At 46.5% G+C, this 13,235-nt stretch overlaps 1 protein-coding gene and 1 pseudogene across 2 annotated transcripts in view; one reads left to right on the top strand and one right to left on the bottom strand.

The window, feature by feature from the left end:
* LOC309554231 (C-reactive protein-like) overlaps positions 1-13,235 on the bottom strand; it is a 342,461-nt pseudogene that overhangs the window by 151,620 nt on the left and 177,606 nt on the right. The gene's annotated exons all lie outside the window — the stretch shown is intronic.
* LOC309552475 (uncharacterized protein) overlaps positions 1-13,235 on the top strand; it is a gene marked incomplete at both ends in the record, with an annotated part of 72,731 nt that overhangs the window by 46,481 nt on the left and 13,015 nt on the right. The window contains 2 exon segments of the mRNA XM_082253444.1: positions 10,097-10,200; positions 10,373-10,721. Coding sequence (XP_082109570.1) covers positions 10,097-10,200; positions 10,373-10,721 — 453 coding nt within the window.

The raw sequence follows: 13,235 nt of genomic DNA, 5'->3' as shown, positions 1-13,235 counted from the left end.
CTGGAGTCACACTAAGATTTATGAAAACCACATTAGCAATACATACCAAAACCTTCCTCCAGCCCTTACTGCAGTGGGTGTGGCCGCTCCTCCTCCTGCTGATGTTCTTCTGAAAATAAAACATTGCCATGTGAGTTAGCATTTGTAGAGAAGAGACCAGTCCTATACATTGCTTAGCACATTCCCATTTTTGACTTACCAGGAATGTCCCACACCATCTCCAGTCCATGGGTCCCATCCTCCTTGCTGTCATGCATGGGCTCTGGAGAGGGTGCCGCTCCTGCTATAGAGGACAGAATAGGAGAAAAAAACAAAACAAAATATTTGCAGGAAAAGTATAAAAGTACAGTAATTTCCCAGATAGGATACTAGTTACTAATTTCACAACAACTCACATAAGTAAGATCCAAGTTAGTTACTTACCACTCAATCATCAGTATCCCCACGTGTGGTTATTCCCAAAATCGTGTCCACACTGATGATTGGCAAGACTTGTTGTTCATAGCCTTTCAGGAGTGACACGTAGGCCCGATTGGTCCCATGCTGTCTTGTCACATGCCCCTCTGCAGCCCACGCTCTCAGCCTTTTTTGCATGGCCCCACGGATATCTGCAATCCTTTTTGTGACATTTTGGGAAGAGCAGCGTACAGTCCCACCCATTGCATTTACAGCATCCCTTATTTCACCCCACAGGCACTTTCTTTCAGTTGTTAATGTCATATGGGACCTGGTCCCTGCAATCTGGGCATACCGTGAAAAATACACCTGGACCTGGACCTGGTTCTGCCTGTGGGTGAAATGGGGAAGCCCGGGGGCAGTGCACATGCTGCCTCTCCCCGAAGGGCCCTCTCCAGGGCTGGAAGGAGGACAAGCAGCATGCCCACATGGTGGGGAAACCCCAACCCAAGCTTCCACTGGGCTGGAGGAAGCAAGCACCCTTCTGGCACCAACTGGAGCCTCCCTCACACCCGAGCCAGACAACGTGCCCACCTGGGCCCCCCTTCCCCTCGATCCCTACTTAGCAGCTCGGGGGGTGCCATGGGAAGACCAGGTGGGCCGGTAGTCTGGATAATTAGCAGCAGTAAATTCTCCCAAGGCAACTATTGAAAAAAAAAATATCCCAAGGCAACAATCTGCAAAGGAAAGAGACAAAACAAGGTAAGTTGCAGAATTAGAAATGCCAAAGTGCAATTACAGAACCAGCACTTACCAAAAATAGCAACAAGATAATCCAAAGTTTATTTGGGGGGGGGGGGGCAAAAGGCCAAACTGTAGTCTGAAAATGAAGAAAAACAACACCAGGAACCAAACTTGCAAGCCAACAGCGCAAGAGAGAAACTGACACTTACCAAAAATCAAAAAGTTGAACACCAGTAAGTCGCCTCTAATGAGGGGGGGGGTGTCAAAGGGCCAAACTGTAGTCTAAAAAGGAAGAAAAACAACATCAGGAACCAAACTTGCAAGCCAACAGTGCATGAGAGAAGCTGACACTTACCAGAAGTCGAACAGCAGTCAGTCGCCTGTTATGGGGAGGGGGGGGCAAAAGACAAAAATAGTCTGAAAAGGAAGAAAAACAACATCAGGAAACAAACTTTCAAGCCAACAGCGCATGAGAGAAACTGACACTTACCAAAATCGCACCCAAAAAAAAAAGGGGTGTCCCTGTTCAAAGGGTTAATGTGCAAATCAGGTATGTATTTTGACAGGCATTTGCACAGGAAACTGAGACAAAAATGCAAGACACCATTTCATAACATTTGGGATCCAGCTCCATTGGTAGCCATTCACACTCTTCTGTCAGACAAATTAGATGTGTTGACACCCAGATCCAATTGGCATATGTAATATGAATGGCAATGTGGAAGAGGAAATGGAAAAGCCATGGTGAACCAGCTTTCTGTGTGAGTTTCATGGTGAGGAATGTGGTTTGTGGGAAGCAGGGGTTAAAAACGTATTACTCGGAACAGGAAGGAGATCAAAATTTGAACCAGGAACAGGACAGAATGTGAACCCAATCTCCAAGCAAGTCCATTTCCATGTGTCTTCATGTGAAATGCAAATGTGTTTGGAAGCACACAGCTGAAAAACCAGAGGCACATTAACCACTTAAGCCCCGGAGGATTTGGCTGCTCAAAGACCAGGCCCTATTTTCCGATTCGGCACTGCGTGACTTTAACGGACAATTGCGCGGTCGTGCGACACTGTACCCAAATGAAATTGACGTCCTTTTTTTCTCACAAACAGAGCTTTCTTTTGGTGGTATTTGGTCACCTGTGCAATTTTTATTTTTTGCGCTATAAACAAAAAAAGAGCAACAATTTTGAAAAAAAATAATATTTTTCACATTTTTTTATATGAAATTCCCCAAAAAACTGTAAAAAATCAAAAATGTTTAACATTTTAGGCCAATTTGTTTTCTGCTACATATTTTAAATTGTAATAAATGTATTTTGATTGGTTTGCGCAAAAGTTATTGCATTTACTAACTACGGGAAAGATTTCTGTAATTTTTATTGTTTTTTTTTTAACTAGTAATGGCGGCGATCTGCAATTTTTTTTTTTTGCCGGGACTGCGACATTGCGGCGGACAGATCGGACCCCTGACTGACATTTTTGACACTTTTTGGGGGTACCAGTGACATTACTGCAGTAATCAGTGCTAAAAATATGCACTGTTAATGTAAAAATGACACTGGCAGGGAAGGGGTTAACTTTATTATTGAACAAGGGGTTAAGTGTGTCCCTAGGGGCGTGATTCTAACTGTCAAGGGGCGTGGCTTGTGATGTAACCACAGAGACATACGATCCTACATAGCAGGATCGTATGATCTCTGCAGTTACACCAGGGAAAATGACAGACGGTTGTGTTTACATCAGCCGTCTGCCTTTCTCCCTCTCCAGCGGGAGATCGTGAGTGACCGGCGGACATCGGAGCCACCGGTCACTCGCCCGGGGATGTCAGTGAACAAGCGGGGGCAGGAGCGCGCCTCCGGCGGAGAGCGCTCGCCCCCTAGAGGCTCATGGGCGAGCAACATACCCCTAAGTCACTTTGCCCAGGAGGGGCTGACTGCCGGTCAGCAAGTGGTTAAAGAGGTTGGTGAAATGTATTGACATGAGAGATTTAAAGTGTGTTAACAGCATATGCAGAGACACATGTCAGGGTCCAACATTTAAATCATGACTTTTTTAAATGAAGAATCTTAGCAGGATAAGCACATTTGTACATGGTTGGCATTGGTACACTTTGCCATGCATTTATTACAGACATTTTTACAAGTGAAAGAGAGCGATATATGTCAAAATTGTGTGTTACACATAGACATGTGGTTTAACAGTTGTGCATTTGTGTGCAACATTGCATAACTATGCTGTACATTTTAAGGCGCTAGGTAGAATGTCATTTTTTGGACACCTCTCTGTCAGTGGCGGCTGGTGAAGTTTTAAGATGGGGGGGCGCAAGACCCCACCCTTCTATTTTGACCCCTCCCATTTCTCAGAAGCCCCACCCCTTATCGACTCCACCCATTTTGTCCCCTGTATTTTGCTTGCGTGAACAAATTCTCCCAATGTATCACATATATTAAGGGGTCTCTCAGTACTAGTATATCCAATAGGGAGCAGGGGCCCTATTATGGTATAAACTGTGAGAGACACCCTATTATGGGATACACTGACTGAGAGTGGCACAAACCCCACAGTACAGACCCCCTAGCACAAGCCCCACAGAACAGACCCCCTAGCACAAGCCCCAAAGTACAAACCCCCTAGCACAAACCCCACAGTACAGGCCCCCTAGCACAAACCCCACAGTACATGCCCCCTTTCAATGCATTGACCAGCGTACATGTCCCCTTTCAATGCAGTGACAAGCGTACATGCCCCCTTTCAATGCAGTGACAAGGGTACAGGCCCCCTTTCAATGCATTGACCAGCGTACATGCCCCCTTTCAATGCAGTGACAAGCGTACAGGCCCCCTTTCAATGTAGTGACCAGCGTACAGACCCCCTTTCAATGCATTGACAAGCGTACAGGCCCCCTTTCAATGAAGTGACCAGCGTACAGGCCCCCTTTCAATGAAGTGACAAGCGTACAGGCCCCCTTTCAATGTAGTGACAAGCGTACATGCCCCCTTTCAATGTAGTGACAAGCGTACAGGCCCCCTTTCAATGCAGTGACAAGCGTACATGCCCCCTTTCAATGCAGTGACAAGCGTACATGCCCCCTTTCAATGAAGTGACAAGCGTACATGCCCCCTTTCAATGTAGTGACAAGCGTACATGCCCCCTTTCAATGTAGTGACCAGCGTACATGCCCCCTTTCAATGTAGTGACCAGCGTACATGCCCCCTTTCAATGTAGTGACCAGCGTACATGACCCTTTCATCCATCCATCCATGATGATATATATAATGATATCTGCACACTCTGGTCTGGGCCCGGCCTGGGTAACTTGATATTATTCTTGCACCGTGACCTGCCTGTACCTATCTGTTCTGGCCTGGGTCCATCCATCCATCATGGATGGATGGACCCAGGCCAGAACAGGTAGGAACAGGCAGGTCACGGTGCAAGATTTATCAAGTTACCCAGGCCGGGGCCCAGACCGGACTAGTGCTGTGCTTCATCATGGATGGCGGCAATGGCATTGGCAATTTGGCATGGCAATGGCTGCTGGCTGGCATGGCAATGGCTGCTGGCTGGCATGGCAATGGCAATGGCTGGCTGGCATGGCAATGGCAATGGCTGGCTGGCATGGCAATGGCTGCTGGCTGGCTGGCTGGCATGGCAATGGCTGCTGGCTTGCATGGCAATGGCTGCTGGCTTGCTGGCATGGCAATGGCTGCTGGCTGGCATGGCAATGGCTGCTGGCTGGCTGGCTGGCATGGTAATGGCTGGCTGGCATGGCAATGGCAATGGCTGGCATGCATTTTTTTTTGTGGAGTGTGGACATTGGACAGAGGCCTTAGGAGGAGGAGGAGGACTGAGGACTCACTTACCGGGCTGCTGCTGTACAGGGCTGGACTCCTCTCTTCCGACCCGACCGGCGTGACCGTCCGTCACCTCCTCACCTCACGCTGCGTGCCTTGCGGCCTGCCTGGATCCGAAGGCCCGCCGCCGCCCTGATCCGAGTCCTGACTGGCTTCCGTCTCCTCCTGAAGGACACACTGCTGCTCGGCTGGAACTGAAGGCGGAAGCGGGGATCTGTGATTGGTCACAGCCAGGATATCACGATGCCCAGGTTATGCCCCCCGAAAGGCAGCCAATCGGCGCCTCTTCTGGGTCGTAAACCCCACCCCCCCTCTAGCCACCACATAGGTCGGCGATTCCGGCGAACCGATTTTTTTTTTTTATAACTTTATTGTTCTTTTTGTCTTTTTTTTCCTTTTTTTTAGGGGGGGGGGGAGCGGCGCCCTGGCGCCCCCTATGCACGGGCCGCCGCTGCTCTCTGTGTTTTGTAAACATGTTCAACAAAGACCTTTCTATATGTGTATGACTGAGTTATCTTTTGTATTCCACATTAAATATTTCTAGTTATAACTACTTTACATGACATATATTTTGCTATATTCGTTTGTCCGCTTAAACTAAGAACAAATTGTATGTCCCCACCTGTGCAAATTAGCAATGGCAAATAAAATAAACACACATGGCAAAGTAGGTATTGAACCCAGGAACTGACACTTATATTGCATTGCCTCATCCCACTCAGCTATTTAACAATCTGTCTTGAGCCATAATCTTTAAGCCCAAAGAAGACAATGGAAATGTGCCCAACAGCATATTTTATAAAGCAATAACAGCACACCATAACACACACCCACACACACACATATATACGTGTACAATTGACTTGATATATGTACAAGTAGGCAATCTCCAAATAGTGCAAACTTGAATCCACAATACAAAACACAACGCCCACCTGTCCAATTTATAGCATGCTTGGGCTAATTGGCGATTGCGTGTGTATATATGCACCAGTACGCCCATGAAATCCCCTGGCAAAAGGGCAGATTTCAACAATGCTTTGGTGATGGGGCTGGTGGCATTTTCTGCTGCCCTCTCTGAGGAGGCAGCACCTCCAGTCCTGTGCGTTTACTCCTCCAGCTCAGGATTTTGGCATGGTTGTGATTAGAACCCATGACCTAGGTGTTTCTGGGTAAGTTGCAAAGCTACTACTATGCAGAATACGGTTATCTAGGCAATAGAACGGAGTCCCATGACCCCACAATGTACATATAGTAATAGTAATAATCCACATTCTTTAGATATGAATTGTACAAGCATGATTGTGCTGATCACAATAGCTTAATGGTTATCTTTCCTACCTGTGACCTCTTTCACCATGGGTTCAAGTCCCAAAGATGGCATCACCTTTAGTTTAACCACTTCTGGACCGGGCCTATTTTTAAAATCAGATTTTTTTTTTGCTACAAAATTACTTAGAACCCCCAAACATTTTATATATACATATATATATTTTTCTTTTTTGTTTTTTTTAGCAGAGGCCCTAGAGAATAAAATGGAGATTGTTGCAATATTTTTTTATCACACCGTATTTGCGCAGCGGTCTTCCAAATGCAATTTTTTGGGGGAAAAAAATTCACTTTTTTTATTACAAAAATAAAAATGAGAAAAAAACAGCAGTTTTAGCCCAATATTTTTCTATAATGTGAAAGATAATGTTACACCGAGCAAATAGATACCCAACATGTCATGCTTCAAAATTGCGCACGCTCGTGGAATGGTGACAAACATTGGTAATTAAAAATCCCCATTGCCGACACTTTAAATTTTTTTACAGGTTACCAGCTTAGAGTTACAGAGGAGGTCGGGAGATGGAATTATTTCTCTCGCTCTAACGATCGCCGCGATACCTCACATGTGGTTTGAACATCATTTACATATGTGGACTTGCGTATGCGTTTGCTTCTGCGCGTGCGCAAACGGGGACTGGGCGCTTTAATTTTTTTTTTCTATTATTTTTTATTTTTACAGTTTTCTTAAAAAAAAAAAAAATGTTTTTTGATCATTTTATTTCTATTACTCCCTAGGCCTTTTTTTTCTGGAACTGGAACGCACTGGTGTGAACTACGCTGCTGAAAACCATACAGCCTACTTTCCATGCGATTTTGATGCAGAAGCAATTGCTCTGGAATGCATGTGGTGTGAATTGGTCTTTAAAGAGCAAATTTTTTTATATGAAATTCCCCCCCAAAAAAATGTAAAAATCAAATTTTTTAAAAATTTTTGGCCAATTTGTTTTCTGCTACCTATGTTCGGAAAAATGCTGAATCCTGCAATCTGACCCTGCCTGTCACTTCAGAGATCCGCCCGCTTGTGTTTACACAAGCAGGCGGATCTCCACACTCGATTCCCCCGACTCTCGCGCGCCGCCGAGAAATGGGAGTGTCTGGCGACGTAGGTCTACGTCGCCAGACGATAACGAACCACTTTGCCGCAGTAGTGCTCGAGTGAGCAGACGGCAAGTGGTTAAAACAGTAAAGACACCGAAGGGCTGAGCACTGCTTTCACAAGGGCAAATTGCTTTCATACTCTGTTCTGGCCCAGAAATACCCAGACCTTAAGCTTTGGTTTTTCAATTACTTGCAATTGAGAGACTTTCTACTCCGCACCCCTGATGTCTCATGTTGGTATAGGGATCTCACCCCCTTTGAAACCCTTTGTAAGTCACCCGACCCCCAGCGCCACCTTATATCCTTTTTATACTCCCTCCTCTCCCTGCAACACCCACCTCGCCTTGTTAAACTTCGTGCTCAATGGGAGGGTGATTTGTCCATTACCTTGTCGGACGACGACTGGGATCGCATCTTTTCCCACATCCACAAGGGCTCCAGGAACGTTTTCACCCAGGAGAACGGCTTTAAAATTTTTGCACACTGGTATAGGACTCCTGATGTTCTCCATAAAATTTCGACCAAACTCTCCCCCTTGTGTTGGCGCTGTCGCCTCCAGACCGGTTCCCTCCTACACATTATTGTGCAGCGCTTTCCAATGTGAAGTAAGACAATACAGTTACAATACAGTTCAATACAGGAGGAACTAGAGGGCCCTGCTCGTTAGAGCTTACAATCTAGAAGGGAGGGTCAAGTGAAACAAAAAGGCAATAACCGTGGGGGATGGGTTGATGGAGAAAAAGGAGGTACATTTGTTAGGGGTTGGTAGGATAGGCTTCTCTGAAAAGGAGGGTTTTCAGAGATCGCCTAAAAGCTAATAGAGTGGGAGATAATCGGACAGATAAGGGTAAGGAGTTCCATAGGATTGGAGAGGCTCTGGAAAAGTCCTGGAGGCGAGCATGGGAGGAGGTGATGAGGGAGCTAGAGATCATGGAGGTTTTGAGAGGAACGAAGAGGTGGTGGGATCACATCTGGTGGGATTGCCCTCAGATCCTGCCCTTTTGGATGGATATACACGCCCTCATTACCCGTATCACCACCTATACACCGGACCTTACCTCGGCTCAATACTTTCTTCACCACACCTCCCTTCCCCAACGGACATATAAAAGATCCCTGGCTTTTCATTTGATCTCTGCCGCCAAAATGTGTATTCCCTGCCACTGGCTTTCACCCTCTTCCCCCACTGTTGTTGACTGGCTGCGGAGGGTGGACAGGATTTCCCGACCTCACCTTTCAGGCCCTTGACACCCCGTCCAAGTTTTATGACATTTGGGCCCCTTGGATTGACTTTGCCTCATCGGATGAGTACCACCGATTGCTGGATACCTAGACTGGACATATGGTAGCAGATCACCTCTATCTCCCGGCTGCAGTCTGGGGGAATGCACCCACACTCCTCTTAGCCAGTTGGCATGCTGCAGTTCCCCCCCCCTACTCCCCCCACTTTTTTTTCTTTTCTCTCTTTTCCCTCCCTCTCTTCTCACATAGCCTGCTTTTCCTACTCCATCCACCCCTTGCATATCCGTCCTCCCCACCCCATGCCTCGGGAGTCGGGACGCATATAAGGGGATGCATCCCCTATTGTTTATTCCTGCCCCCCCACCTTTCTTCCTCCATCCCCACGTTCCCCAGCTCCATGAGCGGCAGTATTTTAACATTATCGGATGGTCGTCTCCTGGTACTGGACACAGTGAGTTCCCCCTGGGGGTGTCCATTCCGGGGGTGTGCCATCTAGAGCTGCCACTTTGTCGCCTCCCCACTGCCCCCTTTTATATCTCTATTGTTTATCCCTGCCCCCCCCCTCCTTTCTTCCTCCATCCCCACGTTCCTCCCGCTCCATGAGCGGCAGTATTTTAACATTATTGGATGGTCGTCTCCCGGTACCGGACTCAGTGAGTTCCCCCTGGGGGTGTCCATTCCGGGGGTGTGTCATCTAGAGCTGCCACTTTGTCGCCTCCCCACTGCCCCCTTTTATATCTCTACAGATAGTTGGGACGGAGTTCGCACCTTCCCCTCACTTCGTTCTGTTTTGTGTTTCCCCCTCAACCCCACGTGAGAGCACTTAGACCTACTGCACACTTGTTTTGGCTCATGTAGCTAGGGCACGTGCCCATGCTGCATTGGCACACCTGTGTACTGTACCTATGTGTCGATCCTATATATTATGCCTTGTTCTACTATGACATGCCTTGTTTAACCTCTGTATACTAATGATTCCGGAATTTGGGTACAGTTTATGTTGCTCTCTGTTACGTTATGTTATTTTACTTTGTATCAGTTGGCCTTGACACCTTGCTACTTCTTGTCATTGTTCCTTTTATACTGTTTCAATAAAAAAAAAAGTAAAGACACCAAGGACACTGCGATAGTTATCACACAGAACATCCAATTGATTGCAACTCCATTCATACTGCTCAAAAAGGAAGGAAAGGGTTAAATACTCCATAGGTGATGATTTAAAATCCTGTATAGGACATCAGTTTAGAATTAACAATGAATTGTATTTCTAGAATTGTCGCTCTCACTCTGACGTTTGTGGTGACACCTAACATGTGACGCAATCATCGCTTATGTACACGTGCACGCCCTACGCACGCTTATTCACATGCAGATATCGGGGTCAGTGGGGATCCTTTTGGTTTTTATTATCACTTTTTTCTTTTCTTTTTACTTAGCAAGGATCTGCCAACCTTCTGTGAATCGCAGTCTTCTGATCACATCCTATAATAAGGTGGAGTCAGATCCGGAGTTTCGGGTCTCTTACTTGTCAGCCGACTCAGCAAGAGAACCGAAGAATCCATTCATGAATCCGTTCATTTCAATGAGTAGTTCCAACTGAACCGATTCACATAAAAGATCCAAACTTCCCGTCTATACTGAAAAATAATCTTCTTCCATCTGTTCTCTGATCTCCGTGTCCTATATTACTCATCCAGCCTCACCCTGTGTAGGAGGAGGTCACCCCTCCCCCACTGCATTCCTCTCCGGTGTCAGAGACTTTCAGTTTCGTTTCTCTTCTGCTGTCAGCGATGGCGTCTGCAGATCTGAGAGCTGAGCTGGAATGTTCCGTCTGTCTGAACATTTATACAGATCCTGTAACCCTGAGATGTGGACACAACTTCTGCCGGGTCTGTATTGATGGTGTGCTGGATACACAGGGGGGGTCTGGAGGATATTCCTGTCCTGAATGCAGAGAGAAGTTTCCGGATCGTCCTGCACTGCAGAAGAACATGAAACTACGTAACATAGCAGAGACTTTCCTGTCTGCTCAGCCAGATCGGGAGGAGTCCGGGGTCTTCAGTACTCACTGTGTGGACTCTCCTGTACCTGCTGTTAGATCCTGTCTGCTCTGTGAGGTTTCTCTGTGTGAGAAACACCTGAGAGTCCACAAAAAGTCCCCAGAACACATCTTATGTGACCCCACCTTGTCCATGGAAAACAGGAAATGCTCCGTCCATAAGGAAGTGTTGAAGTATTTCTGCATTAAAGATAACACCTTTATCTGTGTGTCCTGCTGTCTGATTGGAGGACATAAAGGACATGAGATGGAGTCACTGGATGAGGCTTCTGAGAAGAAGAAGAAGACACTGAGGAATGTTCTGCAGAAACTTCTGACAAAGAGAGAGGAGACGGAGGAAAGAGTCCAGAGTCTGGAGGAGCACAGGAGGAAAGTAGAAGAAGAAGCAGCTGGTGACACCGAGAGAGTCACTGCCCTGTTTAGAGATCTCAGGAGACGTCTGGAAGACCTGGAGAAGAGAGTCCTGAGGGAGATCTCCGGGCGGGCAGAGCGGATCTCCATATCCATCCGGGATCTGGAAATAAAGAAGGAGGAGCTGTCCAGGAAGATGGCGGACATTGAGGAGCTGTGTAACATGACGGATCCACTGACTGTCTTACAGGAATCAGACACAGGTGACTTGTGTGATACTGAGGATGGAGATAATGAGGACAGAGAGAGACATGAGGAACTCCTCCATGATGGAGGGGGTCTGGGTGTGGCGGGGGTCTTACACACAGGTTTATCTGATATAATAAGAGAGGTAAATGTATACTTCTATATACAGGGAGCTGCAGACATATTACTGGATGGAAACACAGCTCATAATTATCTACAGATATCAGATGACAGGAAAACTGTATCTGAGTCAGATATAGACCAGAATCACCCAGAAACACCAGAGAGATTCCAGGGTTATTCTCAGGTGATGAGCAGTCAGAGTTTCTCCTCAGGGAGACATTACTGGGATGTGGATGTCTGGGGGTCAGATGAATGGAGAGTCGGGATGTGTTACCCCAGTATAGACAGGAGAGGGGTGCAGTCAGGGATTGGATGGAATAAGAAGTCCTGGGGATTGGGCAGGTATTATAATCAGTATCGGGTGAGACATGACAATAAAGGGACCCCCTTACCCACCAATCTCTCCAGTAACAGAGTCAGGATAGATCTGGATTATGAGGCCGGGCGGATCTCCTTTTATGATCTGTGTGACCCGATCCGACACCTCCACACCTTCACCACCACCTTCACTGAGCCCCTCCATGCTGGGTTATATGTAGGGGGAGGTTGTATAAAGATATGTGGGGGGAGGGGGGAGATGTGAGAACTCCGCCCACAGTCTGGTGATGTCAGACAAAGAAGTGGAATTCATTTAATATTCATCCAATAGTATATAGAAGTGGGTGTGGCTTCCTGCAAGTTTTTCTACTATAAATAAACGTGAGATTTCTTACTGATCGCTGTGATTGGGTAGAATATCTGTCCAAATAGTGGAGTACCAGGAACATGTTCCTATTGGTCAGTGAGATATCTATCTATCTATCTATCTATCTATCTATCTATCTATCTATCTATCTATCTATCTATCTATCTATCTATCTATCTATCTATCTATCTATCTATCTATCTATCTATCTATCTTCTTATATAATACTTTTTCTGTCATTTTTAAGCAGAAGGTTATCACAGTGTGAGACATCAGCCATCTCCTCCTCCTCCTGCCCCTCCCCTTCCTCTCTGCTCCTCCCCCACATGTGTTCCCTCTGTTTGGGGGGCACCATGATCAGACATAGAGGGGGGGTGCAATCACTGTGGTGGGATAGGATGAGGTCCCCTCTCCTCTGCCTCCTCCATCCTCTCTGCCCCTCCCCCTCTATTCTGTCCCTCCCCTTCCTCTATCTCCTCCCTCCTCCTCCATACAATTTATACTACAAAGAGATGGTAATAAATGTAACAATCTGAGAGGAAATATATGAAGAAGTCTTCTAGAGATTTACTACTGAAAGAAGAAATGTGATCAGAGAGCCCAGACTGTTTTTAGGTGGAGTGGGTGAGGATTAGATCCCCTGTCAGGTTTTTCTTCTATCCGAGACTCCATTAGAGAGATTTCTTCTCACTTCCTGTCCCGGTGACAACATTTATCTAGAGAGGAAATGAGGAGAACTCTCCAACAGGAAGACAGACTGAAATAAGAATTCTATGTTTAGTATAGTAAGGAAGGGGAAGGATTGGAGCCCCTGTCAGATTTTATATGTCTGTGTCCCTGTTATAGATTCCCCTCCATCCTTGTCCCGTTGTCACCAGGACAGGAAGTGAGAGGAAATCTCTCTAAGGCTGGGTTCATACTTGTGTGATCATTGCTGTGCAGATCACAGCCATGTCTGTGCGATGCGAATTCAGTAATACAAACTGTGTGTCTGAAATCGCATTCACACCAAAATAGTGCAGGACCCTTTTTTTTTGGTCCGCACTGGAATGCAATCCGATTCCTGCACCATCTCGGCGTTCACAGATCGGGGGTGTCATTAACTTTACAT

Source organism: Pelophylax lessonae (assembly GCF_965119305.1).
Source record: "Pelophylax lessonae genome assembly, chromosome: 4".
NCBI classification, from domain to species: domain Eukaryota; kingdom Metazoa; phylum Chordata; class Amphibia; order Anura; family Ranidae; genus Pelophylax; species Pelophylax lessonae.
Note: the sequence above shows the minus strand (reverse complement) of the source record. Positions and strands in the feature narration are given on the sequence as shown.